This window comes from Coloeus monedula (genome assembly GCF_965178545.1).
Source record: "Coloeus monedula genome assembly, chromosome: Z".
NCBI classification, from domain to species: Eukaryota; Metazoa; Chordata; class Aves; order Passeriformes; family Corvidae; genus Coloeus; species Coloeus monedula.
Window position 1 is genome coordinate 64,127,251 of NC_138822.1, and position 13,889 is coordinate 64,141,139.

Genomic DNA, 13,889 nt, shown 5'->3' on the forward strand with positions numbered 1-13,889 from the left:
CACATGGTTTTACAGAAGTTGTATATTTCTGTATTTCTACAGACCAACAGGCATACACAACATTTTTATTATTTTGAGAAAAAGTACAATGAGAGTGATCTTTCATATGAATTCAGAAGAAACACTTTAGAGAGGGAAGTGAGAGAGCAAGAGGTGGTTGTGGGTGTGAGAGTGGGACTGCATAGAGAGCACCCATGGAGTGAGTGGGCAGGCAATGTGAGGCAACAAGAGCAAGCAGGGAGTGGCCCATCAGGTGTGAAAAAGCACTTCTCTCACCATCTAGTGAAATAAAAATGCATATTTAAGGAAGAAAAACTTGTGGCTGCATACAGAATATAACAGCTGATTAAATGACACTGCTGACAATGAATTTTACTTTTTGGACCTACTACTGTCCTCTTTTAAAGCAATCTACTGTATAAATTACAAACCATTCAAGCTTTGAAGACCCAGTTTAACTGATATTTATATACTTTATGTTGATGATCTTTTAAATTATGTGGGGGTATTGAGAAAATTCACCACTTTTGCCTCAAATAAAATGAACCACCTTAACTATTTCTGCAGATACAGGTTCTTATGCTGCATACATAAAGCTCATACTCATTTAAATTTGGTATTTTATTCTCAAACTGATATTGCCTGCTCTTTCAGGGACAATGAAGTGACCAAATCTCAGATGACACCTGAATATCATGCCACAGTTCTTGTTTCTCATCAACTGAAATGGGAGTTTGATTACACAAAAATTTTGTGTCTGAGCCTTGTGATGGGAGAGTGGGCTCTTCAAAAAAAAGCATAGAGAGTATGAACAATTTGCACAGCCCACAGCTTTTTTTTGCTGATATTTGAGACATTCCTGAAAATGAAAGCATCAGGGAATAAGGGCCTAACTGAATTTATGTGGCAGGTTACATTTGATTTGTAGGTGATAGGTTGGCAACTTATGTTGTAAAACACCTCTGTAAGGCTGTGTAGTTTTGTTTGGTCAAGTTTTTCAAATTTAAAAGAATAAAAACTAAACAAGAATAGAAAACAGAAATAGGAAATACCAGAAGTGTTCACTGGAATCAAATTTCCTTCTGGGAGCAATCTTAACTTGAGGAGTTTCCTGGCTTTTGAATTCTTTCAAAAAACATATTTTAGCACTGCCAAGGGCAAATTTTGGAGGACTTTTTTTGCATTTACTTTCTTTATTTTCTGTCTAATCTTCTGTTTAAGATGAGAGAGAGGAAAGTTTTGAAGATATTTGGGCCTACAAATCATTCTAGTTCTATAGCTTTCCCCACTCTTGCAAACAGACACTCTACTTGCAACACCTGAAACAGCAAACCTTTGCCTAGGCCATCAGAAGGAAACAAACTGACCCTTTTAATATGAAATTGTGACCAAAAAAAGCCACATTCCTTGTGTCTTGTCTAATTTTCTCTGGCGTCAGCATTCCTGTGAACCGACCTGATGACAGAAATAATTTTGAAATATCTAAGTAGGCACTTTTGCAATGAGTCACTAGATGCTATACTGTGCTTCAAATAACTTTATAATTTGACCTTTGTAGAATAAGATGGCTAGGACTTCCATTATCCAGTATTTTAGGGAAACATACCTTCTCTCCTTCCTCCTTATTTGTTGCACTGAGGATGGAAAATAGTATTCTGCTGTAGGATCAGTTACAAGGGATGAAAGACTAGAAGAGGCTCTCCACAAGTGAAATGGATTACAAAGAACTTGATTAATTACTGTTGAATAGTTGCCAGCAAGGTTACATAAATAAAAATTAAGATGTACTAGAATACATATCCCTATCATCCCATTTTGTTTTCCTGTGATGTCCATGACAGGGCTGATGTAAATTCATTAGATGTAGTTTTAAGTCCCTTGATCCACACTGCCAACAGAGCTTTAGTACTCTTTGATTCAAAGATAATGGGATGTTGAATGTACAAAGTTTCCATAAACTTCTTAGTTTAGAACTAAATCAGCTTGCTACATATATCAAGGTTTGCCAAATGCTGCTTTGAAGTTACTAAGCCTCAAGTTTCCAGTCTCTTCTAGATTCAACATGTGAACAGGAACATCTTCGTAGCTGAACTGACATGCACTGACAAACCAATGTGTTTGATGTACTGCACAGATTTTAAGTTGATGGTATTTCCACTTCATAGGCAGTTTCATATATTTAACCATTTCAGACCTTCCTATTTTAGAAAAAACAAATACTTTTGTAAAGCAAACTGTACTTTGCTCGTATTTGCCTACTAAAGTCTACAGACATCCTAACTAATTTTGAATAATAATTTTCATTGCATTTAAAAAAGATTCTCTTTTTACAGTACTTATAAACTATTTATTTCATTTCAAGACACCAAGAAGTACTGATGAATTTCATCTTTTTAAACCATAATTTAAAATGCTAAAAAACCCAGCTAGAATAAATGCAAGGTATATAAACTTCTGTCCCAGTGTTACCTTATGGCAAGGAAAGTGTAAGGTGAAGAAATGTGAACTCTCACAAATGTAATCAAGGACTCCTCTTCATGACTAGCATTTCCTTCCAGAAGATTTCAGTAACTAAACTGGGAGCCCTTTCAGACACACATTGAAAATCCATTTACCTGTCCACCTGGGTAATTAAAAGATTTATTCTTACAAATAATAACTTTCTTTTAATGGAAAATGAAACAACAGATTTTAAAACATTGCTTTCATACAAATGAAGAGACAAATATATTCAGAACATTCTTCTGGATTTTTGTTGCCAAGGCTATCAAACTGTTACCTGATCTTCACGGGAAACTCCTTTCTTTGGCTGTTGCTTTCGCTTGTCTTCATATTTTCTCTTCTCCTGAAGGTATTCCTCAACAACACTGTTTGGAGCAGGTTCCTCCTCTGAATAAGCAAACACACTTGGTTAAACAAATTTAATTTGGTTTCATGATTTAGTGTCTTTTTGGAGATAAAATACCAAGCAAAACACTCCCATAAAACATTTCAGTTGTACTGCTTTCTCAGCAGTAGAATGATTTGCTACTTACCGAAATGAAAAACACAACACTGTACCGGGCAGACAATGAGTCAAAAGATTTTTGTTTCAGTTATATTTTATTATGGAGCCAGGGAAAGCAGGATAACAGAAATAAAACCTCTGATAAAAACTGCTGAAATTCCTTTAACAAGCTGACCTTAATTTCTGAAGATCTTTCTTGAAGCAGTTGAACTGTTATGTGTATTAATATTCTGTGACTATTTGTTAAAAAGTAGACAAATAACAACCTATAGAAAAATTCACAGTTTTCCTCTTTTGTAGGCTGAAGTAGCCACGAATCAAATCCTTGATCTTTCAAAAGAGAAAACCCCCCTATTTTTAAAAGTAACATTTGAACTTTAAACAGAGTCCATCTTGTCAATCAGGAAAAAACTCTTTTTTATATAACAAAATGATACATGGATGAGTCAAGAGCTGCTCTTCTTTGTCTTTTTTAACAGTGTCTTCACTGCAAAGTATTCACTGTCCCATTAAATTATTTGTTAATAATTTAATGCGACAAAAACTGAATTGGAAAATTGATCAATTCACATTCACATTTTCTTCTTGAATAGCATTAAGACATTGTACATACTGAATTACTATACTTGAAATTTATGTACACATATTTATGCAATTGTTAATCCTGGTAACAAACAGAAGAGTAAACTCTCTGGATGTCCATTGCAAATGATGAACAAAAATACTTTTGGAGAAAATTGTTTCAACAAATTTCAGGATATATAGCCTGATGAACACTGTATCTAAATGAATCTGTTGTTACCAGGTTTTTCAGATAACTGCTGATAGCTATATAGAAAAAGTGTCTGATTCCAAACTAAATTTCTCTCACAACTGAAGTTTTCTATGAAGTTTATAAACACAGCACTTTGTAATAAAAGGAAATAAATTTGTAATGATATATCTACATATATTTGTTTATGTATTTTGACAAATAAAATATCTCATTTCCTTTTTATCTTCATTTCTACATTGCATTTAAATAACATTTAAACTCTTTCTACATTGTATTTAAAGGGTACCAGGGAAAATAATCAAATTTACATAATAGCATTCAGAGCTGGGTTTTTTTGCTGTTTTCCAGTTGATATGTTGGATATAATGATGAACAGAGTATGGCAGGTACCAGCAAGATAAAGAAAGAAAAATCCATCTTCCAGAATGAGCAAAACAGATAAATGCACACACACACACATTTAGGGATGATTAAACAGCTGCCATAAATCTGTCATAAAATCTCATGCAGCATAGTATCAGGTGAACTGAGGAGAACAGAAGTACAGTATAGAACTACCACACATAATGACAAAACTCAGTATTTCCCCCTATAATGCCAATCTCTTCTACAAATTAAAAATCCCGTTCTTAATTCAAAACCAACCCCTTGTGAAAATAATGCATTCGTTTTTGCATAAATGCATGTATCCAAACTGTTGGCTATCTGGAAACAACATAATGTCTTCTTTTACTAACATTTAGCCCTAGATAAATAATTCCAATTACAAAACCATCTGCTTCCTTATTAAAAACAACCTTTCAGGTGACATTTACCTAAATGAGTGCTTTGAAAGGAATCGCATTTATGCCATGATCAATGTAACTGCCCATCTGTGAGAAGCAAAAGAACTGAGAAGGGTATTCTTGAGTATGTATGAAAATGCCAGTCTCAAACTGGACACAAACATTTAAACCTGTAATCCACCCTTGATATACATATGCTGAATTTTAAGATGTGATCCTTAGTCATATAGGTCTTTTGACTAAAATTTAGTTTAATGTAGTGCAGCTCAAATACAATGCTCATACAAAAAGGGTAAAATTTCCAAATTCCCCTTTTTGTGTTTTTTTTGTTTGTTTGTTGGTGTTTTTTTTTTTTTTTTGGTGTGTATTTTTATCACTCTCATATGTGTGCCACTTACTGTTAATACAAATAATTAAAATTTCAGTTAAAGCCTTCTTTTAAGATCGTTGTTTCTTGGGTCTTTGCCTGTCAGAGGTTTTCTAATCCTCAACTTCATGTTCTCTGCCTCCTAGAAAAGCCTTTTCATAAGTAAAACAAAAGATAATCAGATCCACTTGAACTAATGTCAGAGTGAGTCAACCAAAAGAGCTGTGCACTTGTATGCATAATATTTTTGCATCTTTCATTAAAATGACTTAAAGACAAACTTCTATTTCTTCATGAAGTCCTACAACCTATCACTTAACACTGAAAGCAAGCAGCAAAACAGAAGGATTTTCAAGAGCCCTTAAGTCAATGGGTTATTAACACATTTTCAAACTTGAAACCACCAATAATTTCAAAACCACAGAGTACTTCTGAATGTAAATTATATATTCAGTTTTTGATAAGCAGGAATTATTTGATAAAGTTATTTTGTGTCTGACTGGTAATCAGCAAGTTAGAAAAAATGTCCAGAAGAGAGACTTTGGTAAGAAACGTTTTTAAATGTAAAAGTAGATTGCTGCCTACTACTCTGCAACCCAGATTCCCTGCAACTGTAACTGCAATTTTGCAGCTGAATTGAAAATAAGAGGAACAATAGCACTGTATGATGGATTTGACCTTCATATCAAGGTAGACAAATTTAGGTCCAGTTTGCTGATTCAGCAAAAGTATAAGGATCATGACTTTGGTATTAATCTCCTTAATCTAAGAGGATTTATTCAGGCAAAAATTAATGAAAAATAACATGGATATACAGAAGCGAAATAAAAATTAAATTGAACTTAGGTATTGCGAGATGCAGAAGGTAATTTAAGTCACAGGAAATCTTGCAGACTTGTTCCCTAGGAGGATCTCACCACAAAGAGTAAATAGCATGAAGCAAATAATTTCTTCTTTAGTTTGAACAAGCTGTTGTGTATATTCTGTCACTAAGGAAGGTGAGGGGGAAAAAAAAGAAAAAACAAAATAAATAACCTTCCTTATTGAAAATATATTTCCCCCTACTTTCAAAAGAATTTTTAAGTACATTGCTAATTACATCAGCTAGCTTGGGTTGCTACCAAGAAAGTCTTCATCTTATTGTGGCAAACACTTTATCATTTAAGTAAGTTATTTTCTTTCAGACAGATTCTTCTATCCTGAAATTATGGCCAATACATGCCAACATGATGGTGTAACCTAACCTAAAACTTCAGGTTTGGGACATGGTTTACAATGATAGTCTGAAACTATGAAGGAAATTCTGAAGTCCTTAAACCAGAAAGGAAGAGATTGATTTTAAAAAAATATGGAAGACCTTATTTTGCTCACACTTAAATAAGAACAGTTCAAATGATGTCAGCTTTTAACGAGAAAATGATAGAAGTATAACAAAGACAAAACTTGATCCAAGGGCATTGAATGGAAATGAATGGATGGTTTAATGATGGATCAATTCCTAATAGGAAGTGAAACAGAAGAGAAAGCTTGATAATTCTAAGCTTAGTTCCAAAAGCATCTGGTAAATTTAATAACATAACAAACACTCAACAAAAGGTATATCAGAAGTGCTCTACTTTTGAAAGTGCAATTTTAACTTCCACTTTATGGAAACCAAGAAATGTGAATTCTAATTCAGCTGGCCTGTGGTAGATCAGAACAGAATGATCACTGCTTATGCTCACACTCATATTGCCCTGAAAGACAGGGCTCCATTTCTAGAACTGCAAGTAGGGTAACTTTGCCTTTAAAAGTCCACCAGTTGTGGAACAGAAAAGGTACAATTTCACACAAATACAGGTCTGAGAGTATGCATACAATTTGCCACAGTACAAACTTTTTTAAACAAACCTTGTAGTAATTACTGTCCTTGTAGTTAGAACAGGTATTTTTCCCTTTTTAAGAAAGAGATAATAAAGCTGTGTATAAAACACTTGTTGGAAAAAGAAGGGAATTTGGTTTGGTGAAAGTATTACCAGAAATACAGAAGAGCAGAAACAATACATATTGTGACAGAAAAACACATGCTGATTCTGAAGGTTTAATGTCACCATAAAAAAGGAAGAGGCTATTGCACCGAAAAGGATCAATGAAAGACTAGTTTATGATTTTTCTTTGATGAGATACAACTAGCATGAAGATTTTTACACACACTCAAGCATCTTACATCACAAAACATTCCTGATATGCTAAACTTCACAAATGTAATCCCATTAACTCTTATAATGCAATTTTCTCATATGTAATCATGAGTTTATACAGAACTGAGGGAAGATAACAAGGAGAATGTACAAAGATACCTATATTAAAAGGTATCCCAGTTTACTTAGCAGGGTTTGTGTATGTTTTAAATGTGGTGGGCCCATACATTTTCCTTGGTATCCAAAATGCATTCTTTAGCAACTCAGATGACACATTTCATATGATAAAAGACCTATTGGACAGAAATGACAAGAAATGCATGGCATAGCTAGACTAAGTATCAAGGGGGAAAAAACCTCAAAAACTTCTTGTCTGAAGTGAAAGAAATTATGATGGAATGTTTTGGTGAATTAAAATAAGAGGCCTAAACCACATTCCTGTATTAGTTCAGTATATTCCACTTTCAGCTCATCAATATTCAGTTTATATTGCATTCTTTTGGAATTGTAGAGGTATGCAGTACTGATTTTAAAAATCTTACTGAGATGAAATCTTAAAAAGACAAGCTGTTTTTGTTCCAAACCAAATAAAATCTTTACAAATTACAAAAGAAATTCTAATATGCCGTAATATTTCAGGAATTAAAATGGAATTCCTATCAGAAGTTACAAATACAGAACTTAGAGACACTTTCGATAATTAAAAACCAAGACAAGTAACTCACTTCTTCCAGAATTAGGGAAAAAAAAAAATTACAGTTTTAAATACTATATATATGAAACTTAAAACACTATAGTTTAGTGTAAAGTAGTGTAAGAATTAATAAACCAGAAAAAAAAAAAAAGGAAATAATTTTATGCTTGAAAGAATTAGTAACATCCTCTCCTGTATATTTTTGCTTAAGACTAGCTCTACTAGTGGATTTATTTGCAACTTCAAGAACTGTTCAGTTACTGTTGCTATAGCTCGGGCCTGCCTAAGATCCTAAAGAGCCACTGCTTGCCAAGAAGTTAGGTAAGAGTCAGGAAATATTTAGCAACTGTGAACAACTGAATAGATTCGTTTACAGAATGAGCTTCCAGGGCTGGACTGATTACTAGATTTTCAGTTTGCTACAGTGAAAAAAGCAACAGTTCTAGAACAAATCTACTAGTTCATTTAGCCAACTCAAATAATAAAATCTTAGAAGTAATTCCTAGAGCTTCAAAACACACATTTGAAAGACCAGAGCAGATTTGCAAAACAGGGTGAACTGCAAGTTTTGAGTAAATCCTTTCTGAACTTCGGTAGCTTTTAGGCACATGGTCCTAGTCTAAAATGCAGTTAATTTTCAAATGTCAGCGGATTTTGAGTACACATTTAAGATTACTACTAAAATCAAAGCTGGTTTAACAGTGAGGTTTTGTCCTTTTCTTCTGCTTCTGCAGACAGAGAGACAAGAGGAAAAAAGCATTCACTTAAGCAGGAAGGGGACTGCATAGTGATGTTGGGTACTAGGAGATTAAATGTAAAAAACCATGCAAATAGACAAAGAAAAAGTTTTGCAAAGGTCACAAATTCAAGATGGATACTTTTATACAATGCAGCTCTCCTGCATATACTGAAAAAATCTTCATACTTAATGCATTTATGCTGCAAAGTTCCCAAACCATCAAGATTTGGATGTTATTACTTTCAGAGTGTTCTGAAGGGTGCAAAATTCAAGTCCCAGACTTCAAGAAAGCATCTTTCCATGTAACACAGGGCTTAATTCTTTGAGTGCCCCTGACATTACCCAAACCTTATAATACAACAGAAATAAAACATAATCTTACACTGGCATCCTTACTTGATTTTGAAAATTTTCTAAACATTTCAATCATTTGATTACCATATCACAATTAAAAACAAAGCAGAAAACACTGCATGCCTCAGTAGAATTCTTACCCTTGAATGTTGGTTTTTACATCAGTTGTTAGGTTTCCCTGCTCAGACAGTATATTACAGCTTTTCTGTTTTCTCATGTGTGTGTGACAATTAAATTTCACCACAGATTATTCGACAGCTTACAAAAATGTTCTAACAAGAAAAACTAAAATGTTACTTCCTAAATACTACTACTATTTAAAACCAATATACAGTTAAACAACTGGGCAGATGCTGTATGTCTAAAGCAGATTTCACAGAAGTACATTCCCAGGTTTACTCTACAGAACTTTGAAAAGTGTATCTTTTTTGAGTATTTGACCAAGTACCTCAAAATGCTGAAGTAATTCAGCACTCAAATTATAGTGTTTGATGTAATTTCTGGCATCACTACAACAAATGTCACATAAAAGAAAAACATCTTATTTAAAGTAAGGTCTTGACAGCAGTCTGGCATAGTCGACAATACCACTCACAAATTGGAAGACTGGTTATAATCAAACATGTACGGAGGGAACTACTTTTTTTCTCTGACCTCTTGAAACAATGTAAACACTTAATTTTCACTCTCCAGTCTTTCTTAATTAATCTAATCTCTGAATACAGAAAAATATTAGGTAAGCATAATATGAACAATTTGAAGAAGCGATACTAAATGTGATGCCAACACTAATAAAGATCTGTGCAGTGGACTTAAAATAAATGTGTCATGCTGCCATCCCTTCCTTAGCATCCTCTCAGAAATAGACCCAATCCTGCCCAGTATGACCTAAGCCTTATTCTCACCATTTTGGGATCTTCAGTGAATTTCTCCCACAATGGTTCCAGATTTTGGCTGAGATTTAGCATTTATTAATCAAGCACATAATCATATTAATGTGGTTACATAGCCTCTGAACTAACATTTTTTCCTAATGCAACCAGCTCAAAGCATAGGCAGACACACTGCAAGTGTCTGCACCATCTGCACAGACATACCTGAGACAGCATGACACAACTCTCCATCCCACACTCCCCAAGAGCATAGGCAGAGAACAATGGAAAAATCTCCTGCTACTTACACATCAATTTCATGATAGAAGTATTTTTTAAATAGACACAATTTTTTATATGTAAACTAATGTGGAATAGGTAAACTATTATACATTTAGCAGACTGTCTTCCATGTTGACAGCTCTATTGTAGTGATGAAAATTCAGGCCAATAAATATAAAATGACTAAGTGAACTAAGTGAAATATATGAAATGCTTTTAACTTTGGAGCAAAATTACTTACTTGGTACAACACTTCTTTAACTTCTAACTTCTGTTAGAGTTCATTATGTTCAAGATAAAGTGTTTCTAAAGTCTATTCTATTATTCCTCAGCTGTAAATTCTGTTTCACAATAAAGGTATGCTTCATTCCTTTGACTAACCATCTCTAAAGACTTAAGATTCCACCCTTCCATCCCACTCCCTACATAAATTACATGTATCTCCAAGTATCTCCTAATAAACCTGCCCACATAGTGTTCTGCTAGTTTTGGGTGTTTTTGTCCATTTTTATCGAATTGTTCATTATCTTTTTTGGTGGTATAATACTGGGAACTGAGTGCAATAATACAGCTGCACTTTTACGGTTACTGCATTTGTAGCAACAACCACAGTGACAGCCACATCACAGAGTAAATTAATGTTCAGTTTGTTTTCTAGTACAAACCTGAAATCTTTCACTAAATTTTCATTAATAATTTTATCCCTCACTACTTGCATCTCATTTAACATCCTTTTAATTTTATCTTAAATTTTAGAATATGTTTACTTTTAAGATTTTTATTTAGGCACTCCAATAACTAGTTCAATAGGTTCTTTCCTGCCACCTATTTTTCTCAACAGGTACTGGAACAAACCCCTCCATATCACACAAAAGGAAAATCAAGATTATTCAAAATTATTTTTACCATTAGCTGTTACCTGCGTATTTTCAATTGATTTATGTCCTGCCTTCTATTTATTTCCAAGAAAATACAAGCCAACCCCACCAACCTTGATGCTCCCTTTGCTTGAATAAAAGGTATCCTTCCAAACTGTACCATAGTAGTAACTATTGCCCAAGTATTATTTTAGTCTGTCACTGTAAAGGTGAATTTCCTCAAATTACAAAGTCCACTGACTTAACTGGCATCAGAACAGGAATTAGTTTAAGCAATAGTGTAAGAACTATTTATCATATATGTACAGTTTATCATATATGTATGTAAGAACTACACTTTACCTTTTCTATACCTCTACTCACAGATCTTTTTTTACATGGCTCATGACAGCATTCATTATTTTGCCAGTGAGAGCTTATATTCATTCAGTGATTCCTACAACATTTTCAGAGTCAGCAATTTTTAACATCTGGTGCCAGATTTCATATACAAGTTCATGATACTGTATTTTTTATTTTGTCAAAATGGTGCTGATCAAGCTCACCTGTTATTCAAAAGAGTCCATGAGTTTTTCTAAAACTATGTTATACTTTCTTCTTGTAAATCGTGTGTAACCTGAATTTTTTTAAAAATAATTTTATATTTTCTTTCAGATTTCTATGATACTGAGAACTGAACTACAAAGCCACTCTAAAAATGTGTCTTGCAACTCCAGAGTGTTTAAAGACACTTTGTTGTTTCTTCAGTTTGGCTAAAAAGAGGTGCTACATCCATCTGGACTAAAATGTGCACCTTACTTACTATTATAAGCTTAGCAATTTATACACATTTTAAAAGAAAGAGAATATAAAAACTATCTGACAAAGAAGTGGGCAGCTAAAGATCCCATTTTGCTAAGATTTAAGGAAAATAAATATGGTAGTGACTTTCGGAATTTGAGTTCCATTGGTGTCCTAAGATACATGCAAGTTTGAAGTCAATAGTTTTGAGTTCAAAGTTAACCATCTACATTTAAGAAGGCTTCCAAGTCAGAAAGTCAGGAAGACTCAGCAAATCAGAGGTCATGTTGGGGTCACTGAGGCAACAGCTGAGCCACTGCTGGGCCAGAGAGCCCCAAAATAGGAAAGGCCTGCTGATGGAAAAACTCAAGATATTTGACATACCACTCTCACCTTTGCGTTAGTAAAGGAAAAGCCTCTCCCAGAATTCCCTGCAGACGAAATGTAACCTTTCACACCCCCCAGACTGTGGTTGAAGAAAACTCCTCTCCAGGCAGACTCTGTGGCTGCATACCTGACCTGGTCCCCCACTCTGCCCCTTCCCTCTGCTCACTGGTTCCCTTCCCTGGTCCCACCTGTGTACCGCCCCTGTGCCCTCAGATCACTGGCCCTTGTGACCCTTTGTAAACCTGAGCACGAACACTGGGGCCTCTCTCGCACCCGGTCCTCTCTGCAGAGGATGAAATAAACCTCGTCTGTGGAATGCGCCATGCAGAGGGCCCTCCTTGACTCCTCATCTCTGGTAATATTGAGCTATCTGTGTTGAGTGTGTGTGTGTGTCCTCAGTGCTAAACATCTGCGGGGCTGAAAGGAGAAGCTTGCTAGTGGCTATATTGCTGCACCCGAGCGGTCTTGTGCCCAAGACGGTTTTGGGGAACACAGCAGCGATCTCCCTATCACCCTAACACCACACACTCCTATAAGGTCACAGCACAGATGTAACTAAAGAACCCTTAGAAGGAGAAATACTACCTGATTTGAAAGAACAAATGCTACCTGTACCATTTCCTTACATACTGGCATCATTACATTACTACCATTCCTAAGGAAAGAAAAGAAAAATCTACATTTCAACAATAGAGTCTACATTTATGTACATAGAACACAAAACCAAAAAAACCTTTAAAACCAGAATGTTAACTGGAGATCTACACAAAACCTCTTACCTTCTTTTTCTTTGGGTCTTAAAGCTCTTTCTTCTTTTTTCTGCTTTGCTTCCAGCAGTTCACGTTTCAGCTGTCGTGCTTCCTTCCGTAGCTCCTCACTGCAAAGAGAAATATTTAGAAAAATATAATCTTCTGTGATGTAAAATCACTCAGAAGAAACAGAATTGAAGTGAATGGGCAGTAGATTTTTGATACAAACAAAGAGAAGGTACAGACTCACTGATGCTAAGAACATGGCTTAAAAATTAATTAGGACCTCAGAAAGTCCGTATTTTCATTAGCAGGGATAACAAAAGAACATTAGTCTTACTTTAAGACCCTAATAGAAATAGGCCAAGGAAATAAATAATAAAACAAGGAATCCGCATCTGAATTTTACTTTAACATTCTAATTAGCCATGAGAACCACACAAAGATAATCTGGAACAGAGGCACTGCCAAATAAATGTTGCACGTTTTAAAATTCTGTTTACTCAAGTAAAATCTTAGTATCCTGGATTTTTCGGTTGGACAAGCAATGCAGTTTTTCAGCAACAAAGACATGAAATGTATGTAAGCATATACTATTAAGATATGAAAATTAATTTCATTCTACAAATTTTGCAAAAACCTTATGTGATAACACTAGAAAGAAGAAACTAAAATTTGCAAGTCATTGTGCCAATATCAAATGGAATATTGGTCTTCACAGAATCACAGGTTGTAAGGGACCTCTGAAGATTAGCCAGTCCAGGTTCCTTGTTCAAATGAGGGCTAAATAGAAGAGGTTGCTGAGAGTACTGTCCAGTCAGGTTTTGACTGTCCAAAAATGGACACTCCAAAATATCTCTGGGAACTACTTCTTAACTTCCCTCAATCCAAAAGAAACTCTTCTGTAAATTGAATTTAGATTTAATTTCAGCTCGTGTCTATTTGTATCCATCTAATGGTTACATGTGCAAAAGAACTGATAATTAATTCAAAATTTTCAGGTGTTAGAATTTTTATTTTGCACTTTAATTTTTTTTTAC

The 13,889-nt window shown here is 34.6% G+C and overlaps 1 protein-coding gene across 1 annotated transcript in view; it reads right to left on the reverse strand.

Moving 5' to 3' along the window:
- Nucleotides 1-13,889, reverse strand: part of CWC27 (CWC27 spliceosome associated cyclophilin) — a 99,417-nt gene that overhangs the window by 17,818 nt on the left and 67,710 nt on the right. The window contains exons 11-12 of the mRNA XM_082301372.1: nucleotides 12,880-12,977; nucleotides 2,780-2,889 (exon numbers count right to left, since the gene is read on the reverse strand). Of these exons, the coding sequence (XP_082157498.1) occupies nucleotides 2,780-2,889; nucleotides 12,880-12,977 (208 nt within the window). The remainder of the gene's footprint in view (nucleotides 1-2,779; nucleotides 2,890-12,879; nucleotides 12,978-13,889) is intronic.